At 38.3% G+C, this 22939-nt stretch overlaps 1 protein-coding gene across 2 annotated transcripts; it reads left to right on the forward strand.

The window, feature by feature from the left end:
- Positions 1 to 15337: 15337 nt before the first annotated feature.
- Positions 15338 to 18837, forward strand: LOC112202141 (zinc finger CCCH domain-containing protein 46). 2 transcript variants are annotated; one of them, XM_024343060.2, is made up of 9 exons: positions 15338 to 16520; positions 16624 to 16788; positions 16906 to 17085; positions 17185 to 17276; positions 17402 to 17638; positions 17736 to 17832; positions 17966 to 18177; positions 18303 to 18387; positions 18505 to 18837. In XM_024343060.2, the coding sequence occupies exons 1-8, from the start codon at positions 15706 to 15708 to the stop codon at positions 18338 to 18340; spliced, it is 1836 nt and encodes a 611-aa protein (XP_024198828.1). In that variant the 5' UTR covers positions 15338 to 15705; the 3' UTR covers positions 18341 to 18387; positions 18505 to 18837. The 2 variants fall into 2 exon arrangements, with proteins under 2 accessions (XP_024198828.1, XP_024198827.1); XM_024343059.2 differs by having other exon boundaries at positions 15340 to 16520; positions 17730 to 17832.
- The last annotated feature ends 4102 nt before the right edge of the window (positions 18838 to 22939 follow it).

The raw sequence follows: 22939 nt of genomic DNA on the forward strand, positions 1-22939 counted from the left end.
CATATCACAGAAATACCTAAAACCCAGAAACTCGCCATGGCAGACATCCAATGAAACAGGGATACAGATCAGGGTACCAACCTCAACGATGGAGTCTCTGGTAAGGGTTTGAGCACTTGTCTTCGAGGCCGGAGTTCGTCGGTTTCTCCACGTATGATGACTCAGCAATATCGCCTCAGCCTTCTTCTCCGATCTCAGACGCAGAGAGCTTGAAGACGACGAGTGTAGTTCAGAGATTAGAGCAAAGTGTCAAATATCGCTAACTTCCCCCCCCCCTTTTATGTCAACGTCAAACAGTTCTAGGCAGTCCATTGAAAAACGACATCAAATGTCAGCCATACACGTGTCCCACGACTCCAATTACTCTCCGGATTAACCGAAGTGTCACCTCGGTTACGAGATCCATCATTGGTTCGCATTAATGGCGAGGAGACGGCTAGGCGGAGGAGACACGCCTCCGCACGCTAACCCTCTAGGGGTTCGCCACGTGTCAACCACCATCAGACGAGGCGTCTGATGGAAGCCACCACTTTTGGGAAGAACGCGCCAATCGTCGGAGGTGTCCGCTGGGGAAACCCCCCTAGCGGCACTTCTCCCTTGTCACCTTCCAAGTGACGAAGTCCCCACTGAGCGAAACCCCGCTAGCGGAACTTCTCACTTGTCACCTTCCAAGTGTCGAAGTCCCCGCTGAGCGATACCCCGCTAGCGGAACTTCTCACTTGTCACCTTCCAAGTGTCGAAGTCCCAGCTGAGCGAAACCCCGCTAGCGGAACTTCCCACTTGTCACCTTCCAAGTATCGAAGTCCCCGCTGAGCGAAACCCCGCTAGCCGAACTTCTCACTTGTCACCTTCCCAGTGTCAAAGTCCCCGCTGAGCGAATCCCCGCTAGCTGAGCTTCCACCCATCAACTTGCAAGAGATACACAGCCTCTGCTACACGCAACACTGCCGGTAGAGCCCCCTCTATCTTGCAAACCCCGTACTTTGTTGAGCCCAACACCGCTCAATAAAACACCGCCAAACACGTCCACGCGACGCTGTTTCCTGCTACAACTAGCGGGGGGTATCCGCCAGCGGCGAATCCCGAGGCTACGCCTCACTCTGGCAACGACGGCCACGATGCGTTACGGTCAGATCGTCCCTACGGGACACGGGGACTAGTCAACAGTCTACGACGACCCTGATCAGGTACGTTGACCCCCGTCACTTGGGTACTAAGATTGGGCTCGCTACCCAACACCCTCTGCTCCGCGCAGCTTCCCCTCAACAAACAATTTGCCGACCATCCGGAGGTCCGTCTTGGCTAGGGAGTGGGGGACTCCCTGGCGGGCCTAGCAGGGGCCCACCCGAAAGGGTATAAAGCGTTTGCTCATTAAATCCATGGTTGACAACGCACTGACGCTAATTATGCTTTTGCAAGTCTAAGCGGAGATAACGCTTCACACCGCCGATCAACTCCCCAACCAAGATTGCCCTCCTTGACTGGGGACTTGGGGGACTTGTACCTACATGTACGTTTGCAAGCATAATTAGCTATAATGAGCCACGCTCATTGTACCACCAGAGGTACCGACTCCCACCAAAGGAGTGACCTGCGAAGGCACGGCCAGGCGGGCTACCGCTCAAGCCCTGGATCACCCCCAAATCACCGCTGACGCACCGTCACGCGCCGCGTCAAGATAGCATCAGAAGCTCCAGACGCTGGGAATCGAAGCACATCAGTCCCACATCGAAAACAAGAAGAAGATCAACCTTCTCCTCACCTATAAAAGGTTCTCTCCTCTCTCCTCATTAATTACGCATTTACTACTCATTTATTGTTACGCTGCCTATATGCATTGACTGACTTAGGCATCGGAGAAGTGAAGACCGCCCAACGCGGTCTCCCTCTGACGTCCTGTCTCTCGTGTGACAGCTAGCGGAGGCTATCAAATCCTCAGAGTAGAGGTCCGCCCACCGGACCCGCGTTAAACAAAAAATCGGCTACCACCGGACTTTGAGCATTAACAATACTGATGCCCTGAACCCACAATGTCAATATATACTCGCTCCAAAGAGTCATATATTACACAAGTTTATAAATTAAATTGCCACAACAAAATAATAAGTAAATGTTCCTCAGAGCTTATTACAAGCGGAAATGTCACAAAATTGGCTTCCTATCCTAAAGTTGTAGCTATCAAAACCAGCTTCAGCCACGATTACCCTGACTTGTAGGATTAACCTTACACCATCGAATAGTACAAACTCGGTAAGTTTATGAAAGATTGTATGAGTAACTCAAAACATTACCCACCCAACTCTCACCTAAACGAGGAAAGCCTTTCAACTTGAGAAAAAGAACACATACCATGCTTCCCAAAAACAATATGCTTTTCCCCAAAAAAAAAAAACATCAAAAGTCACACCGTGACAAAAACATATTAATTAAAACTCTGACAATTAGATATGCCTTTCCCTAAACAAACAACAAAAGTCAACCCGTGACAAAATCATATTAATTAAAACTCTGATAATTAAATATGATAAACAAGTCCACCCTGGACATTTAAAAAGAAAGAATCCCTGAAACTCCCTTTTAAAACACGCACTCATGAACATCAAGTAGCTCCCCGCTACTCCCCATGAATACAATGGCAACACACTAGAGCTCTAACTTCTCGTAACCACTCGCCCTGCCAAATGCATGATTCCCGATATATATGTCTGAGGTTACTCCTAGCGACCCCAGATTCTCAAGCCCCCGACCTTCAGATCAAAACATTTAAAAGCAGTTACTCATAACCAAAATGTTACTCAACTCTCAAAGGAGATGTCACCATCTGTGACCCCCAATGATCAATCCTCCTCAGTCATCAGATCAAAACATTAAGCAAGTCACTCTGGACCCAATATGTTAAACCAAATCAAAAGGAGATGTCACCCCGTGACCTCCGAATCCTCAGACCCCCAGTCATCAGATTCAAAACATTAAGCAAGTCACTCTGAACCCAATATGTTAAACCAAATCAAAAGGAGATGTCACCACGTGACCTCCGAATCCTCAGACCCCCGGTCATTAGATTCAAAACATTAAGTAAGTCACTCTAGACCTAAAATGTTAAATCAACTCAAAATGAGAAATCACAACCCGTGACTCTTAGATCTTCATAACCCCGGTTGTCTGATCAAAACATTTCAACTCTCGTTAAAGAAACTCACACCAAATTGATAGGAGCATTTTAATGTGACATTTTAAGCGTTATTTCCTCGTATTTACTTAGTTATTTCCTTAAATAAATCCTTCTTCTTTAGGAAAGTTTCTATTTTTAGGAAGTTTCTATTTTTAGTAACTTAGCCAAAGTTTCTATTTTCAGGTCCTATGGAGCAAATGAAGCTGAAATGAGCTCAAAAGAGAAAGAAAAGCTAAGAAACATTCGAGAAGGTTAAGACAAGGCACAAGGGCTGCAAAAATGAGCTGAAACGAAGAAATGAAGTTTTCCTGGTCCAGCCAGGAAATCTTGATTCAACCAAGAAATTATGTTCAATCAGAAGAGGAAACTTTGTCAAAGCAAGACTCCTGAGCCAACCAGGAAGTATGATCGAAAAAATGAAGAAAAATGGCATTGGGAGAAGAATCCTGGAGGCACTAAGAGACCTTATGGCTTGGAGTTGACACATGAAGGCCCAAGAATCTTCTAGGTTAATGTGGATTTCGGCAATATGGTGAAAGCCCAATCAATTTGGGTTGATGGACGTAAAAAGAGTGATTTTTGGAAAAAAAATCTCTTATTGCCGTGAAAATTAAGAGAGGATCATAGAAGATGACGTTGAAGATATTTTTGGGGGATTAAACTTGATTTTACCGTGAAAATGAATGAAGATAATGTGGAAATCAAGAAGAAAATCAGGATATGACGTTAAAGATAAAGCTTTGGAGAATTTCAAGGGATTGTGGAGAGTGTGCAACAAGATAAAGTTCAAAACAAGTCTAGATTCGTTGTCCAGATTCATTCCTAATTTCCCTCAAGATATTTTAGCCAAAATTAGTGAATAAAATCACAATAAATCCTTGAAAATTCGGCAACAATATATTAGGGACTTATTTTGAAGGTTTTTGATTTGTTGGATGACACAACATGGCTAACATGGCGCTATGTGATTGGTCGAAGCTGTGTGGCATTGTTGGATAATTCTTTGAGAAATTAAAAGAAGATTCATGAAGGTTGAAGTATGCTTGGCCATCCCCTATATAAACCCCCTAGTGCTAGACGTTTGAAACACCATTCTCCCCTCAGAAATTCCCACAACGTCAGAAAGCTCTCTCTCCCTCTCCATTCTTTAGTTTCAAGTCCTGCATTTTCAAGCAAGGAGAGGAAGAAGAAGAAGGAGCCGTGAAGATCCTAGCCTCCATCATCCACCTTGAAGCCGTGAAGCCTTGAAGACTTGTTTCTAAGATTCAAGAGTCCAATTCATCTCCATCTTCACTCACAGTGTAATTCATTCTTTTTCCTTGTTACTTCTTTGGTTTCCTTGTTTGATTTCGTATGAATTTGTTTCTAGTTAGCATAAACGTTTAGGGCAAAGTTTAAGCCCAATTCTATGCTTGAATAAAGATTTCAAATTCTTATAGTTGTGATTCTAAGTTGCTTTTGTGAGTTTGTTCGATTGAATTTGCTTGATTGATATCTTTTATATGTGTATATTAATTGGTTCGAAATTTTTAGGGTTTGCATATAATTGGTGCTAGATTTAGGTTAACAATTCACCTAATAGTTTTGTAACCCTAAATCAAAAGTAGTAAAGGCTTTAGACAAAAGTCGAATTCAATTGAAGAGGATTGCAAATAGATGAACTTATTGATACTAGGTTGTGCACTCAAGTTGATATCATTTCTCTATGCTTCTTGCGTTGAACATGTGTTGATTAGCTAGCTTTCTAGACTTTGTTTACATGTTTAATAGGATTAGTTTAAGTGCTTTCACTTAGATTAATTGCTTAAGGAAAGTAAAATATGGGAAATCATATGCTTCGAATGTTTCACATGATCAACTTCTCTCTCATGACTTAGATGATCAATTTTAGGGTTTGAATCGAGTTTGATTACATGAAATTGGTTTTGATCTTTGTTTCTTACGTTTCCTCTTTGTATATATGTTTTTACATTTTCTTTACTTTGTTTATTTTAATTTTCAAAACTCTAATGTTAAAACCCCCCTTGTTTTGTTATTTTATATGTATCCTTTGTTTTATTTTCGTAAATATTATACTTTGTATTTGTTTTAATTCTTTATTTGTTTTACAATGACAGGTGTACCCTCAATGCCCGGATTTGAAAGATCCCTATTTACCGTATACTAACGATGATATTTTTCAGGGTTAAGTTGGATGCTACTTTTAGCATATCACAAATCTTGATACTTTTCAAAACGATAGAAATTCCCAATTCCCAACACATTGTCTCCCGAAAAGCCAAGCCTAAAAATAATAGAATAAAATCCATCAATTTATATTGCTTAAATCACCGATCAACCCATAAGAATATATATATAGACACACACACACACGTAGTCATTCACTCAGGAATGTCACTAATACCAACTATAGTTTACAGTTAATTAAATAACTCTAAAAAAGATAAAGGTAACTCCGTTCATAAATAAACATTGTGAGATTACTCACCTCTGAATCATGCTGTGTCTTCTATACAGAACAGAGTAGAACAACCACAAAATATCCGTCCAAGAATACTTTGTCAAGTACCTAATCACATACGGTCTCAACTTAGTACACCAATCACAAGCGATTAAAGTCCGAAACCCTCATTTTGAACTACAATCCCCAAAAATAACGTCAATCGAGGTGAAACCTCATCTAAGACCATCTAAAGTCTCCGGAATACTTCTACGATCGATATGCCAAAGTTACAAGTCGATCGGACAATTGAATCCACACAGATCGAAAACCGAATAGTTCAAAATCACAAAAACCCTAACATGCTCATACGATCTCCAAAATGAAGTGTTATTTATTGAAATACTCGTACCGATGCGGTCTACAACTTTCGTGAATGAAGTTTTCGGAAAAAAACCCAACGTATAAAAAATCAACCTTTGCGCCCCCCTAAAATGACGCTTCTTGAATAATTATTCATCCGAAAATGATTCCACTCCATTCCCGAACAACATACTCGTACCAACAACCACTGAATTAATTCTGGAAAATTCTTAGAAAATAATAACGATTTTTTAGGGTATTACACCCCGAAACACTGTTCATTACTGTTAAATGAATCGATGGGACAATTTTGCCCTTTTATTTTGCAGAATTTACCTTTTTGTCTTTTTTTGCCGCAAGCATTGTAGTTGATCTTCAAGTTATATGCAATTTTCCTCTATATATTTCACACCCCTGCAGAAAAAAAATATTTGGTGATAAAAAGAGTTATTAATAAATAGGGATAAAATCTGTTTAGTCCATGTATTTTGCATCTCTCATCATTTCAATCCCTGATATTCTAATTTAATCTAAAAACTCCCTGACCTCATAATTTCCCTCCAATAGGTCCCTTCCGAGTCAAATTAGGAGTTGGCCTTGGGTGAAATGCCCAATATACCCCTCTGTTATTTCTCCATTCCTTTTTTTTCCTTTTTAATTTCTTTTTTTCCTTTTTTTTGTTTTTTCTTTTTCCTTTTTAATTTCTTTGTTCCTTTTTTTCTTTTTCTTTTTCTTTTTCCTTTTTCCTTTTTAATTTTTATTTTTTTTTCCCTTTTTCCTCTTTCTTTTTTCTTTTTCCTTTTTAATGACCATCGTATCCTACTGCATCGGTAGCGCCACGTCGGCGAACCAATCCAGATCGACCCGAAACCCTAATTCTTGTTCTCCACACCGGCGGCCATTTTTCTTTTCCATCACTATTCTTCTTCTTCACTTCTGGTTTTTGTCAACTTGGCCATCAAAAATCACAATTTCAACCAGACCCAAAATCCAAAATCACCATTTTGAGCAAGACCCAAAAACCTCAGGGTCTGAAAAAATGGTAATTTTCAGTGAAAAGTTTCCAAATTGAGGCTTGATGTGGAGAGAGAGTGGGATTTGAGTGGGAGAGAGAAAGAAGCAGGCTGTGAAAATAAGAGGGGAGTGGTTTAGCGGAGAATTTCCTAGCTAATTGGGATCTGCTTGTATTTGCGAGATGGTGTCGGCGACGATGGAAGCGAGGGCGGATCCGCTAGGAGACAACGGAGGGAGATGGCTTCAGAGAAGGTGAAGAAGTGATCGATCAGCCCCTACCCTCTTGCTTTTGCTCGATGTCCATCTCTGCACCGCCAAGCTAGGTCTTTATAGGGTTTGGTTTCAATTTGGGAAGAGAAACAGATGAGTTGTGGAGTTTGATCAAAATGGAATTGGTGGGTTGAGGAAGGAGAAAGTAGGCAGAACGAAAAGAAAACAAAAAAAAAACAAAAAAAAAAGAAAGAATAAGAAAAAATAAATTAAAAAGCAAAAAGAAGAAAAAGGAAAAAAGGAAAGGAGAAATAACATAGGGGTATATTGGACATTTCACCCAAGGCCAATTCCTAATTTGATGCGAAAAGGACCTATTGGAGGGAAATTGAGAGGTCAGGGAGTTTTTAGATTAAATTAGAATGTTAAGGACTGAAACGATGAGAGAGGCAAAGTATAGAGACTACACTTTTTTTTTTTGGTTACAAGCGGGGCCTAAAAGACCCAAGCAAAAACAACAAACAAACTAAGATTTAGAGCAGGAACATCTCCTTACTCTAGAGACAGCAGAGATGTCATCAAGATAGGCCTGGGCAGCATGAACAGGAGGGCACTCAAAAATGATTGGACCAAGCTCATGATTGATGCTGTTCTTAGCCAAAGAGTCAGCCGTCATATTGCACTCTCTGAAAATGTGAGAGAGGTGAGCATTCCCCATAGCATCCATAATATTTGAGCAGCCCTTGAGGAGATAACCAAGAGGGTGGAGAGAGAATTCAACTTTCTGCATTAGCTACACTAAAATGGCAGAGTCAGACTCAATTTCAAGGTGAGAGATATGAAGGCTCAAGGCAAGTTTAAGGCCATAGAGTAAGCCCCAAGCTTCAGCATCAAGGATCTCCCCAATTCCCAAATTAACTTGGAACCCAGCGATCTAATTACCAAGATGATCCCTGATAACACCCCCAGCACTAATTTTGCCAGTTGATGAAGATCTAGTCCCATCAATATATAACTTGTGAAAATTTGCAATAGGTTTCTTCCAAGCAAGCACAATATATCTATGGACTGTATCAGTATTTAGCTTGAAGTTAGCACTAGTCCATTCTTTAGTATAACTCCAAATTACTTTGTCAGCACAAACGAGCATGATAAAATTTGGCTCAAAAACATCCTTTTTCTCCATTTCCAGATGAACCAACAAATAAAGATAAAGAGATTGCACCATTTAATATTGTTCTTGATCACAACATGGCAATGCAATTGGGCAGCCACCCATCCATTCCAATCCAGAGAGAAAGAGTTAAGGATAGTACCAGGCTTGAGAAAAGCATTCCAGATAGCAAGAGACCTCAGACAATCCCTGAACAAGTGGAGGAGAGTTTCATCAGCAGTCTTGAAAATAGGACATAAGGAGGTGGAAGTGAAACCTCGTTTAGCTCTTTGAACATTAGTTAGAAGCTTTCTATGGAGGGCAGCCCAGAGGAAAGTTTTCAGCTTAGGAGGGACATTGCTCTTCCAAACAACTGTCCAATGAGGATGTTGAAGGCTGAGAGAATCAAATTTAGAATTATAGGCAGACTTGACAGTGAAACAACCATTAGATGTAGCTCCCCAAATCAAAGAGTTACAACCGCAATTATCAAAACCAGTGGGAATATTAATGATTTGATTGACAATGTCACCTGGGACCATGGAGGAGAGAAGATCCAAGTTCCAGCCATCATCAGTCCAAAAATCATTGATAGTTACATTGATATTAATGTCAGCAGTAGGGAGAGCTAGGCTGATGAGGGGTGTAGGGAGAAGCCAATGATCAAACCAAAATTTGATTAAGCTACCATCACCAACACGCCATTTTAGACATTTCCTAAGGAGAACAGTACCATGAGAAATGCTTCTCCAAGTGCTGGAGCAATCAGGCGGGGGTTTATAACTTGTATCAATAATACTGGACTTCTACATATATTTTGCAGCATACATTGAGGCCCAAAGACCAGTGTCATTTTGAAAAATCCTCCAACTGGCTTTAGTAAGCATAGCCTGATTCATCTCAGCTGTTTTCTTAACCCCAAGTCCACCCAACTGTTTAGGTTTACAAAGTGACTAAACAGATTTTATCCCTAATAAATACATTACCAATAATGAAACAAATCAAGAAAAAATGGATAAAACAAATCAAAGTTTGATTCACTTTATTACACACATTGTTTCCCATAACTTCTCTACTCATAGTCTCTCAAGAGCTACTAAAACCTAACAGCTTCCATTCAAATTCTCTCTCTCTCTGTCTCTCTCTCTCTCTCTCTCTACATGGGACAATCATTTCGTTCTTAACCACTATGATACTCCCAGCCAAGCTAAACAATTAAGGCAAAAATCAACCAACGCGGGAGCTTAGCAACTAGTATTGCACTATTTATGTATCATATCATTGAAATTCTCAAAATTCTAAATAAATTCATCACCTGTAATTCCACAATGAAAATATATTTAGGTAATGACTGTGGTCAAAAAATTCAACTGGTCAACTTAGACACAACATGTAGAATGAACGGGCCGGATCAGGTTGTCAGCCTATTTGTCACCTATAATTTTTGTATTTTGGAAAATTAATTTGCCACCAAATTCATTATGTATAATTTCATCCTTATTAATAAATTTCATTATGTAAATAAATTTCATTATGTACAATTTCATCCTTATTAATAAATTTGATGATGCCTAATAAATATTAAGGCTGTCGTTTTCCTATGAACCACTATGAAACTCTATTATCAAACCTTAAGGCCACCATTTTGTGCAACTCTGTTTCCCGACTTCATGGCCTCCATCGATGATGCTACTGCGAGTTTTGCTGTGTCTCTAACTCTTGTAGAGGACAATGGCGTGATCAACATCAACAAGCTTACTAGAGGCACAACAATATGTGTTTCCTAATCCTTTTTGCTTGGCAAGGTTTTATCACCAAAAGCAATGAATATCAAATAACTTTCATTGTCATCTCTGACGTATTTGGGTCTTGCAAAAGGGTATTTAAGGTTCAGGCTAAACAAAAATTGTTGTTGTTCACGTTTGATGATGACAGTGACAAAAGAAAGGTCCTCCCAGTAGAGGCATAGAATTTTTCTTGTGCACCTCTATTGATGCAAGACTATGATAGCATGAAATACACAAGATCGCAATCATACTGCCTGCGTTTGAGGTAAAGGAAACCATCACCAATATTACTTCCATTGCAGGTAAATTCACTGAGCTTGATGAGAAACTTTTCAATACGAAAAGAGAGGTTATGGTTAGGGTTTCCCATGAATTGCTAAACCTATTTCTCTTAATAAGATTCTGAAATTAGCTTCGAGTGTGGGGGAGGAGATATCTTTCTATTTTGAAAATTTTGCAAGCTGGTGTCATTATTGTCATTTGATTTATTATTTATCGTCATATTAGTGTATGAGCTGTTATAACGTCAACAAAGTTCATAGCAAAATATGGGCTTGCACCTCGAATTCACTGGAGGACGACTCAGGGCGGGGAAGGCAACCTTTAAGCTCACTATACCGGTGGCCCCTCTAGTACCAACTTCTTTGTTTGCAAATCTGCACACTATTGGTATGGTGAAGAAATTGCCAAAAACCTATTTCTCTAAATAAGATCCTGAAATTAGCTCCGAGTGTGGAGGAAGAGATATCTTTCTATTTTGAAAATCTTACAAGTCAGTGTTGTTATTGTCGCTTGATTTATCATTTATCATCATATTAGTGTACATGCTATTATGCCATGACCTTTAGTATGTTGTTATTCCGTCAACAAAGTTCGAGACAAAATTTGGGCTTGCACCTTCTAGATTTGAATTCATTGGAGAAAAACTCAGGGCGGGGAAGGAAACCTTTAAACTCACCATACTGGTGGCCCCTCTGATGCCAACTTCATTATTTGCAAACCTGCACACTGTTGGTATGCCTAAGAAGGACAAATGTTTTGTGGTGATCAAGGATGTTGAAAGCATAATGAGTGATGCCCTAGCCTTAAGTTCCGATGGATGACTGTCAACTAGGAAAGAGGGCAGGGCTAACACCCACACATCCTCTCCAAAGAAATTGAAGGGTGGTCCTCTCTTGACTTTCAATGATGAGCAAAGAGGCTTAAGTTTTCAACCAAAGACAGTCAAGCTTCCATAATTCAGTTTAAGGTTTATTGTAAAATTATTAGGGCTTATGGAGACTCTATGAGGCAGTATGGTTCTAGCTCCAGTACAAACTGAAGTTCAAGCTCTTAATAAGAAGCGTGGGCACCCTTTGGAAGCCAAAAATAAATAAGGCACAAAAGGAACAAAAGGCTCCTCGCCTTATACGTTTGTGTCTCCTCACCCTACTCCTAAGGGAAAGGAGAAGCTTAATATTTAATTTCCTAAGTTTGTGTTTACTTACATACTGGAGGGTGGGGACTAGTACGTACCGACGTGCACTTACACTAACATAAAGTCATGAATGGATGACTTGATTACAGTAAATGCACTTTTTGTTTATTAAAAAACAGGTTGAATATAAATATCAAGGATTGATATCGTAATACCCTGAAAATTTGTTATTAATTCCTGAACGCTCGGGAATTAATTTAGTGGTTGTTGGTACGATTATGTTGTTCGTGGATGGAGCGGAAGTGTTTCGGACGAATTTTTACTTAGAAAGTATGGTTTTAGGGGGGCGCAAAGTTTTACTTTTTATACGTTGGGTTTCTCCAAAAACTTCCTTCATGAAAGTCGTAGAGCGCATCGATACGAGTTCGTGGACATATGGACATATAGAACGTGGAAATCGGAGTGATTGAAAATTTGAGAAATATCTATAAATATGAGAAATTCCAGGATTTTTCATTCAATCCCAAAATTTCCCATTTTCTCATTTTCTCCCCCAGATTCTCTCCGTTCTCTCTCCTTTCTCCCGAGACTAGTTTTGGGCGTCCCTTTGCCGGCGCCATTCTCACTCCACCGGCCACCAATCCTCACCAAGCTTCTTCCGTCGGCTTTGCCTTGATCTTGCGCAGCTATCAGTGGCAGCCTTGCGCCATCCCGTGGCCTGTACGTGGCGGGGGAAGCCAAACTCGATTCGAGTCCAATTTGAGGTCAACGCCGATATCTCACTATTTCGGCCACCATTCTTTGTGATTCTTGGCCTATTGAACTCACATCAGGGTGCTAATCATGCTCCAAGAAGGATCGCCCCTGGAGTGATCTATTTCATGTTGATCAAAGCTTCGCCGGTTTCTGGAAAATTTTCAGCCACCCGTGACTTTTTTGGTAATTTTCGATCTCTTCCCTTTATTTTATGACCTCGAGCTAGTTATGAAAAATGTTTAGCATGTTGAGACGAAGAATTGCAGCCTAGTTTCACCTCCATTGGCGGTGGTTGACTGCGGCTCTGCCTACTTCCCCGGTGGCCGTTTCCGGCCACCCTAGGAATAGTTTTTGTTTCTCTTTTAAATCTACACATCGATCTGATCATATTGATGTACAATGCATAATTTTTGGAGATGGTATTATTCAGTTGTGAATTTTACTATTTCGATCGTTTGGTTTTTGATTCGTGAGGATCGGGCCATCCGATCGATTTGTAGTTTTGATATATTGATCGTAGGACTGTTCCGGAGACTTGGGTGGTCTCCGATGGGGTTTTGTTTCAATTGACTTATCTTTCGGTTTATAGTTCAGGTGTTTCGAAATTTAAAATGATTGTGTGCTTTGTGTGGTATTGAATGTGAGCTTGATGTGATTAGGTGATTGACGAAATTGTGTGAGCGGAGTGTAGATAATTTTGTGCTTGTCTTGGTTTGTGTGAAGACGCAGTAGGAATTGGAGGTGAGTAAATGTCACGGAGTTTTGGTTGATAAATTAGTTATGTTTTAATTTAGTAGATTTAATTGTTAGCATGCAAAATCGTATTTATCAAAATAAATTTTTTATTTTAAAATATATGAACTCGATCGACTACAGTTCATAGGGCTACGACTCACAGGTAAGAAAATGAATTTAAGTATAAAATGAATTTCTCGGTTTTTGGTGTGTGCGAACTATAGTTGGTATTAGTAGGCATTCCTAAGTGGATGACTACGTATATATATATATATATATATTTATTTATGTGGAATATATATGTTGATGGCGTGACATTGTAATATGTGTATGAATTGTTGATTTTATTGTGAGAAAGAGTATTTGAGTTTTGGAGTAACATTTTGGGTCACGTAGGACTTGTAAATATTTTGGTCTATGGATCTAGTGTCAAGGTAGTGACGGAGGCGAGGATATCGGATGCCATAACCCTGACAGGTGATGGGCTACGATTGAGGCGAGTGTATCGGATGCCATAACCCTAAGCGGGTGACGGGCTACAATTGAGGCGAGTCGGATGCCATAATCCTAGGCGGGTGACGGGCTATGATTGAGGTGATGCATGTTACATTTGAGAGGTAACGATGTCAAGTTTTGAAACGTGTTATTTTGTAAGATTGTGTATTTGGAGTTGAAGGGTGAATTCTTGGTTTTAGCGTGAGTGGTTGATTTCTTTAATTAATTTCCTTTTTCATTTCTATTGTTTGATTTCTTTATTTCTTTTTCTTTTTCTTTTTCTCTTCTATTGTTGATTTTTAAGTAATCTGCTACACTAAGCTATATGCAGAGATTACTATAATTTCTATTGATTGATTTTAATGTAGGCTCCTGAACTAAAATACACGCAGGGATTACTATGATTTTGAGTTGTGTGATTTTAGGTGATCTCCTGAACTAATTTTCTATGCAGGGATTACTAATTTTTACCTAGTGTGATTGTATGTTTGGTTGTGTTTTGCGGAGTTAAATGTTGTTGCTTTAATTTATCTCACGAGTTGAGAAATTATAAGCATGCGTGACGTGAGTCATTTTAATTGAGTTTACTCACACGAGCTTGCAAAAGTTTACCGGGTTTGTTGTTTCAACCCGGTGCATTATTCTATAGTGTAGAGTTTATTGTGCAGGTTAGAATATCGATTAATCGTCGTCGAAGCTGAGGTGTACGTTCGGTAGCGTGGACGTCGAATGGTACTCTTAGTTTTAAGTCTTCCGTTGTGTAGTGAGTTGTGGTGGGTGTGTTTACTTATTGAATTGTCATTCAGTTTAATTTGTAAACTATCTGTAATGTAATATGTGACTCTAAAGAACAAGTCGATATGTACATTGTGAGCTTAGTTGTTTAGTTGCTTAATTTATTTGAAAAAAAAATTCTATGTGTTTTTCTTGTGCTTGTTAAGTTATCGCGTTTCGGATTTGAATTTATTTATTCAAAATTCGGGGCATGACAGATATCATCTTATAAGTGTTGGGTTACTTATATCATCGGTGCATAGAAGAATTTCCAACATACTGTGATATATTTTATAGCACTGAATTAAATGAGTTTTTTAGAGCACTACAATTAAGTGCATTGACGAATGAATTCTCACATAAAATTTTAATTTTGTGTTAGAATGTTGTGCATAGTACTATAAGCTTACTGAATAAGTGACATTTAATGTAACATTGGATTATACTAGTTTTCCTAATTGCTCAGATTGGGAGCAGAAAAAGTATCTGTGTCGTTTTGACTTTTGAATGAATAGTATGACTCATTTACTAAAAAACAAGAGATGATGCCCAATAAATATTTGTTAAATAATAAGTTACCGGAAAATAATGTCAACCTGAAAAATTGACTCGTCTGAAGTTTTTTTGAAAAAAGATGACATAATCAGTAACTTTTTTCTTGTTTACACTGATCGGGTAGATTTTAGTTGTAGTTATAACAACTTTTCGTAGAAAAAAAAAAAGAACAAGGACCCCTCATGTGATTGATTTGTATTAAAGAATACAATTAAAATAAAAGAGTGATTTGCTTTTTAGTAACGAGTGATCTTACTGTTTCCCTCTTTCTAGTCACTTTAAAAAATATTTTGAATCGGAATTGGCCTTGTTTTCTACTCCGGAACCAAATTGAACCCGTTCTCCCACTTTGTCTCTTTCTGTAAAGACACCACACCTTTGAAATTAATAATGAACGAGAGAGAAGTAGTGGGACACTGTTTGAGAGTGAGTTTACTCTCCCAAGGCTGCAACTTCTGCACTGTCACCTTTCATCTATCAATGTACGTATTATGTTGGCGTTGTGGTTCTAAATATCCAACAGCGAGCGTCACCTTCGAATTGATTTGATACTTCTTTCTTCTTCATCTTCGTCTTCATCAATCATCTCTAGAGTGAGTTCAAAGCCAACAGTAGCCAACTCGTACTGTTTTTTGTCCTAAAAAAAAACTCGTACTGTTTTGTTTTGCTTTATAGTCTCTGTTTTACAGCCTTGTGACGATGATTATACTAAATTAATCTACCCACCCATTATTGCTTCTTTTTATAACAACACACACTCACTCTCTCTGCTTCTTCCTTTTCTCTTTTCATCTCTCTGTTACCACTAGTACTGGGTTTCTCTGCTTGCCTCCCATGGATTCATACGAAGCTACCAGGATCGTTTTCTCAAGGATCCAGAGCTTGGATTCAGAAAATGCATCAAAAATCATGGGGTACCTTTTGATTCAAGACCAGGGTGAGAAGGAGATGATACGCTTAGCATTTGGACCAGAGACTCTGCTTCACAATCTCATCATCAATGCCAAAACCCATCTGGGTCTTGTTCACTCCAAGACTCCATCTTTCAACCCCATTTCCAGGCCCAACTCACTTCCTCTTTCATCTTCTCCAACCTCAAATCTTTGGAGCCTCAGCAACCCCATTAGTCCCAGCTCGACTTGTTCACCTACTTATGCCAATGTTGTTAGCAAAAACACTAACCTTGCTTCTGGATCTTTATCGCCATCCATCAATGACTCTTCTAGTGCTACTGAGCTTGTTGACAACTTCCAGTTTTCTTTCCTCAATGATCCCAAAACGGACGAGGAGTTTTTCGATGGAGGCCCCGAAGGTGTTTATGGTAATTCCTCGATGAACAAGCAGAGCTACTCTGCTCACTGCGGCTGTGCTTTTGGTTCTGAAGATGTGAATTCCGGGCTCGGATGGAAACCATGTTCGTATTTTGCAAGAGGGTTCTGTAAAAACGGAAGTAGTTGCCGTTTTCTCCACAGTGATGGCTTGCCTGGAAATGTCAGTATGCTTGAGCAGTGTGAAGACTTGCTCAGATCCAATGCTGCTGCCCAGCAACACAAACTTGCTACAGTGTCACAGTTCATGTCCAATGGTTCTTCTTTGCCTTACAACAGGTGCCTCAACTTTCTTATGCAACAACAAAATGACACCCAAAGGTATATTCGTACTTGTAATTAAAGACCTTTAGTTTTGGATTGAGTTTGGTTTTGGGATTGCCGGATTGGTGATGAATCATGATGCCATTTTGATGTGTTTCAGGTCATTGATGATGGGAGAAGAGCTTCTCAAGTTTGGGAGATACCAACATGAGAGAAATGACATTTCGAGTTTGGGTGGAAATGTAATTCCCAGTTCAAGGCAGATCTACTTGACATTCCCAGCTGATAGTACATTTAGAGAAGAAGATGTCTCTAATTATTTCAAGTAAGTAATTATTATTATTTTATTTTTTTTTAGCTTTTTCTTCTAGCAATCAAGTTAATGAAGGTGTTACATTATAGAACTTCACTGAAGTATAGCATAATTTTGTGGCTTTTGAAGCATGTTTGGACCTGTGCAAGATGTGAGGATTCCATACCAGCAGAAGAGAATGTTTGGGTTCGTTACATTTGTATATTCAGAAACTGTGAGGATCATTTTGGCCAAAGGGAACCCTCATTTTGTATGTGATTCTCGGGTGCTTGTGAAGCCTTATAAGGAGAAGGGGAAAATACCAGACAGGTACTAGACAATTTCAAACTCTTCAGCTTTGTTTTATTTTACCAATTCTGGCCTCTTCCCACATTGTAATTTAAATTTCTTTGGATTATACAATTTCAGGAAGCTGCACCAACATTTGGAGAGGGGAGACTATTCTCTGTGTTCAAGCCTATCTGGGCTTGATTCTAGGGAGCCTTATGACTTCAATCTTGGTAAGAAAACAGGCTCTCTTAGTCTCTTTGCTTCCGTCAATGGTGCAGACTAGGAACTCCCTGTGAATTGAGGATTTAATTTGGAACCCCCTTTAGATTGAGGACGTGTTTTGATGTTTTTGCAGGATCAAGAATGTATTACAGTACCCAAGAGATGCTGTTGCGAAGGAAATTAGAGGACCAAGCGAACTTGGAGCAAGCTATTGAACTCCAAGAAAGAAGACTTACGAATATGCAACTTCTAGGCATCAAGAATAACAATCATCATCAATACTATCAAGGTCTATCAGAAGGGTCTCCATTTCCCTCCCCAACGTTCTCACATGCAGCTAAAAATCAATCCCTCACAGATGTCTCAGAAGGTTAGCTAATCTTATGTTCTAGAGCTCTTGATACATTAATTAGTTAAGTTACTGGAAGTTAATTCATTTTTATTTTGTGACATTGTGCTAGCCTCAGTCATTTCCCAAAGTTATGCTTTAGATGGTGAACAACAAGAAGAGGAGAAGAGTGGCAAGGACCAATCCAATGCTGAAGAGTGTGACCTGCATCAAAGGTATTCAACTTGTATATAGTTGCAGCACTATACATATATGAATATAATTTTTTCTCAGTGTCCACAGTGCATCCATATATATATATATATATATATTCTCTATTAATGAATGTTATTTTGTTTTGAACAACAGTGTGGAGCACATTCTCCCTGATAACCTGTTTGCTTCACCAGCAGTAGTAGCTGGAGACCACATAAATGTCTTCTCAACTGCTTCTGCGCCATTCAATGAAAGCACCTCAGCAATATCTTCTTCTTCTAATAGCAATAGCAATAATTTACTGCCAACCGCTTCTACTTCTACGTCCAATGCAACTTCCCCAAAATCCGTTCTCTCCAGCTCAGGTACTGCTTACTTCTTTCCTTGTATGACAAGCAAAACACACGCGCAAATGCGCAATAGAGTCATTACTTCGTAGTTACTATTGTAGTTCATTGTTAACATAAACTATTAATTGTGGACTTTATAGGTTTTCTTTTGGGTATGGAACCACTGGAATGCAACTAAGAAAGTTGCGCATGGCCAGCAATGGGGTAACTTGACTTTTTGCTAGGGTAAGTTTTACCTTTCTCTCAAGAAAAAAAGCATATCAATTTTGGGTCAAAGGGAATGATCATTACTGATGCTATTTCCTTTTTTTTTTTTTTTTTTTTGGGTTTTCTTAAATGCAGAAACAACTGGGGAGCCAAAAAATCATACCCTCATCAAAGAAACTTGTTGGACAAGATCTAAGCAAATCACCATCAGCATTAATATATATTTACACTAGTTACAATAATTACCTAATTGTATACGGTAGAAGAACAGATGGGACTGATTTATGGTACTGGGGCCTATATACTTGTCTGTATCTCTCTCTTCTCTCCCTCTTTAGATATGCGCTGGACCACAGTTACTAAGTAGCACTGTATCATACCAAACAAGGGTTAGGACAGTACCCTAGTAGTGGTAGTAGTAAACTTCATATGATATCTTTTTTAATAATTGAATTTACTTTTCTCATCTTTTACCATCTTTTTTTTATGTGAGGTCAGTTTCACTGAGGTGTGTATAGTATGAATTCACTGTACTGTTTGAGACTCAGACCTACTTGATGTGTGGTGATCAACTGTAGCAGAAGCATAACAACTCCTCTGATATGGAGCCCCAAAAAGGGAAAAGACAGTGGGGATGAGTCAGTGGAGGAGGGTAAAAAGCTGTGTCTCTGACTCTCTGCCACCTTCTTTATATTTTCTACATCATCTACCTAGCTCCCCCAATTACATTATGAAATATAGGGGTTTGATGACTTGGATCAGCTATGCTAGGGCAGAGCTGAAAAGACCAGTTATGTTAATACTTATTACTCAGGTATCCATAATAATATAAGTGTATTAAGAGAGAAAAAATTATAAAGGGTTTGGTTGGTCACTCTTTCATGTGAGTAAAGGGTTACTTTAGAGGACACTTTTGTCTCATTTTGTGATTTCCTTTTGATATGGGATGTGAATTGTGAAAGGTTAAGGGCCACACTTTCATTCATTCCCACATGGGCTCTGACACCATTGAATGGTGGTATCTGCCTATCTGGGTACCACACACACCCTCCTTCCCCTTTCAGTTTCAGCCTTTTAACTCCCTTTCTCATATTAATATTTGTTACTGCCAAGAATTAATGTTAGACGTTGTATGGGTTTTTGATTATACCCTTTGTTTGAATTTGAAATATTATGGCTTTGAAGCCCTTCCTTTCTTTGCCTCTCCATGTACAACACCATTCGACGTACGCAATAGTCAAATATGGGTGGATGTTGATATATTGTTTGATACCAAGGCCCTTATGTTTGTTGTTGTTCTTGACAGCATCTAGTTAGAGAGAGTAGAGGGATTGATTGGTTGTCAACTTTTCGTTTATTTTGTGAATGGGAATTTTAGAAGCTTTTGAGCATATGAATGGTTCAAGGACAGTTCTTCCATAACTGCATTAGTAGTGCCCACTTTGTAGGAGTGTTCTTGTAGTAGTAGTAGGAGTATTGTTGCCGGTGTGGCCGTGTTTAGTCCAACATGAATATAGAACAAGCACCAGGAGAAGCACAGGACTACTATATAAGTGTTTCGTGTTTGTGTGAACTAGAATCTTAATGTGGGTTAAGATGTCAGCATCATTAACGATCCACATTCTTTCAAATTACATAGCTGGCCACAACAACCTGGATATAGTATCAGAACTACATATATGGGCAAATGGGTATTTTGCCCCTCTGTTTTTTCTTTTCAAGGTTAAGGTGATTTTTTTATATTATATCTTCTTGTGTGGTGTCAAAATCAGCCTTATAATTAGGGAGATTAGTGAAAATTCCAAGTCATTTTGGTCTAGTGACGTCCTTTGTCTCCTCATGTAGTTGTTACATCAAATTGTCACAATCAGAAAGAAAAACTTGTCATAAGCAAACTTCTCATGATTAACTTGGAAGATTTATCAGGGGGCTGCGGCTATGCTTCATTTTTCTGCTCGTGTTCTTTTCATTTACATTACTAAGCTCGATCATGGAAACAGGTTTTACGTCTATCTTGCGTCTAATTTGATGAATCCAGCAGAATATTTATGTAATTTGTGTAACTTACGAAGTTTGAGAAATTTTTAGCGCAATTTGGTACTGTCAAACTTAAAATGGAGGACAAATTTGAATTGAGTTGCTTTTGACTGCTCAAATTCATCTCGAATATAATTTCTAAACAATTGTTATTAGACTGATCTCTCATATAAACTCATAGTTGTAAACAAAACCTAATCTTTGAGCCTAAATGGACACAAAAAGAGCCAACTTGAATAAATTTGACTTGAGTTCATGCTTTTCCCACCCAAATTCATCTCTAACCTTAATTATCATTTTGATATCACAATATACCCAATTATTATATTCTCAACTTCTATTAGTAGTAGTGGGCTCGGTTTCATCGGTTCTGTTTTTTGATACTAATCGAAACTGCAGCAAAAATTTGATTAACTAACATACTGGTTCCATTTCGGTTTTTAACTGCCATGACTTTAACGTTTTGACTTTTGATCCATATTTTTAATGAATTTTTTTACTTTTTCAGTTGTGATTGTACCTAATTAGTAATTAACCAAACAATATCAATATCCACAATTTTAATGTCAACCAAATAACACTCATCGAAAGACAACAAGACTAGAATTAAAATGGAGGTCGCCAGATTTGTACCGTGCGGCAGCATAGTAGGAAATTTATGCTATTTGTAATGATGTTATCTTTTTGGAAGGTTTGCTCACTTAAATGACAGTTTTTAAGGGACTGTGAGGGACAAGTGAATTTGACGACTGAAAATAAATGCACAGTTTTTAAATTGTTATAATTTCTGCTTTTGTATTTAATACATGTAGTTGAGATGCATTTGTCCTTCACAGTCTCTTGAAACTGTCCCTTATGTGAGCAAATCTGATCTTTCTGGTATGTCACTGATGTTAAAGCAAATGGAGTAGTCAGTTGAACACTCTTTACTAATTTGTGCATGTTAAATACATAGATTAAAGTAAATAGAGTAATTAGTCGAGCACTCTTTACTAATTGGTGCATGTTAAATACATAGATTTAGTAGAAACTCCTGATATTATTTCAAGATGTTCTTTTAATGCGTATTGTAATCTAGAGTTATATCCCCTACTTGTATATGATTAAGGCTTGAGGGTAGTCGCACAAACTCTATTTCAAAAAAAAAAAAAAAACAACAACAACAAGACAATAAAATTGGATATGTTATAGTTTATTCTATAATTTAAACCTAGAAGCAATATAAAAATACATAAGCAAATCAAATTAATTGCAATTAAAATGAAGAATGAAGTTACAAGTCAAAGAAATTAAACATAGCAAATAGGAAATTAAACACATGTAGAAATTAAAGTACATAGTTAAGAGTAACAATGATTTAGTGCTTGAGGGGCTACAACGGAAAGTATTTTTCAGTAGGAATAAACCTCCTATAATACAAGTATAAATATATTGGTTCGATTTTTATCGGTTTATCATAAACACTAACTAAAATCACACCACAAGCATCGATTTGGTTCAGTTCGATTTGGTGCGATTTTTTGGCTTTCGGTTCCAAAAGTCCACCCCTAGTTATTACCGTTAGCATCATATAAAAACATTGTTGTGATTGTTTTTTTTGTTTGGGGTATATATACTGAATACTAATCCAAGACTAATAGGCTTCTTATAATAATTGAGAATACGATTCTGCTTAGGTTTAACCTAGCATCCTTATTCTAGTAACTGTTCTTTTTATTTTTTTATTTTTTTATTTTTTTTATTTGTGGCTGACAAGATGGCAATGCTGTTGTTTGAGGAGGCAGATGGACTTGGGTATTAATGGTGGAGTAGAGTTCAATGATCTCTATTTTGATTTGGTGCGGCATTTGTTAATGAATAAGCTTATCTTTCTAGATGATTTTAATTAATTTCGGTTGTTTAGGGGATGTGTAATCCATTTTTGATCATATGCTCATGAGGGTTGGCTTGTTAGTATTTCGTTTCATGAAGTGAAATAAGTATAAAGAGCTCTTCATGGCGGGGTTATGGCGCTTCAATGGCCGGCCAAGTCTTGTTCTTGGTGAAAATGATGGTTATTAGGAAGTCACAGGTATGTCATTGCCACTTTGTGGATGTATGGTTTACTATGTTTGAATTGTTGCGAGCTCTCTGCAAAAGTAGATTTATAAGCACACTGTTACAAACCAATAAATCAAACCTAATTTTTAAGCCTAAATCCACAAAAAAAGACTTAGAACCTAACCAAAATAAATTCAGGTTGACTTTGCCTGCCCAAATTCATTTCAAACTTGAATTGCAACCTAATTTCTACACATTTATACTAATATCTCTTGTATAAACATATATTTGTAATCAAACCTGATATGCCTGAATTGACACAAAACACCTGAGTCAAGTCAAAAAATTTGTGTTTTGCATTTCGTGACAAAATTCATTTTGAACATAAACTACAACCTAATTTTTGAACAATCATTATTATATTGATATCTATCATATAGACAATAGTTGTGATTATTTTCTCTTTGTAAAGATACTAAATGCTATTGACCAA

The sequence above is a fragment of the Rosa chinensis genome, chromosome 5 (assembly GCF_002994745.2).
Source record: "Rosa chinensis cultivar Old Blush chromosome 5, RchiOBHm-V2, whole genome shotgun sequence".
NCBI lineage: Eukaryota > Viridiplantae > Streptophyta > Magnoliopsida > Rosales > Rosaceae > Rosa > Rosa chinensis.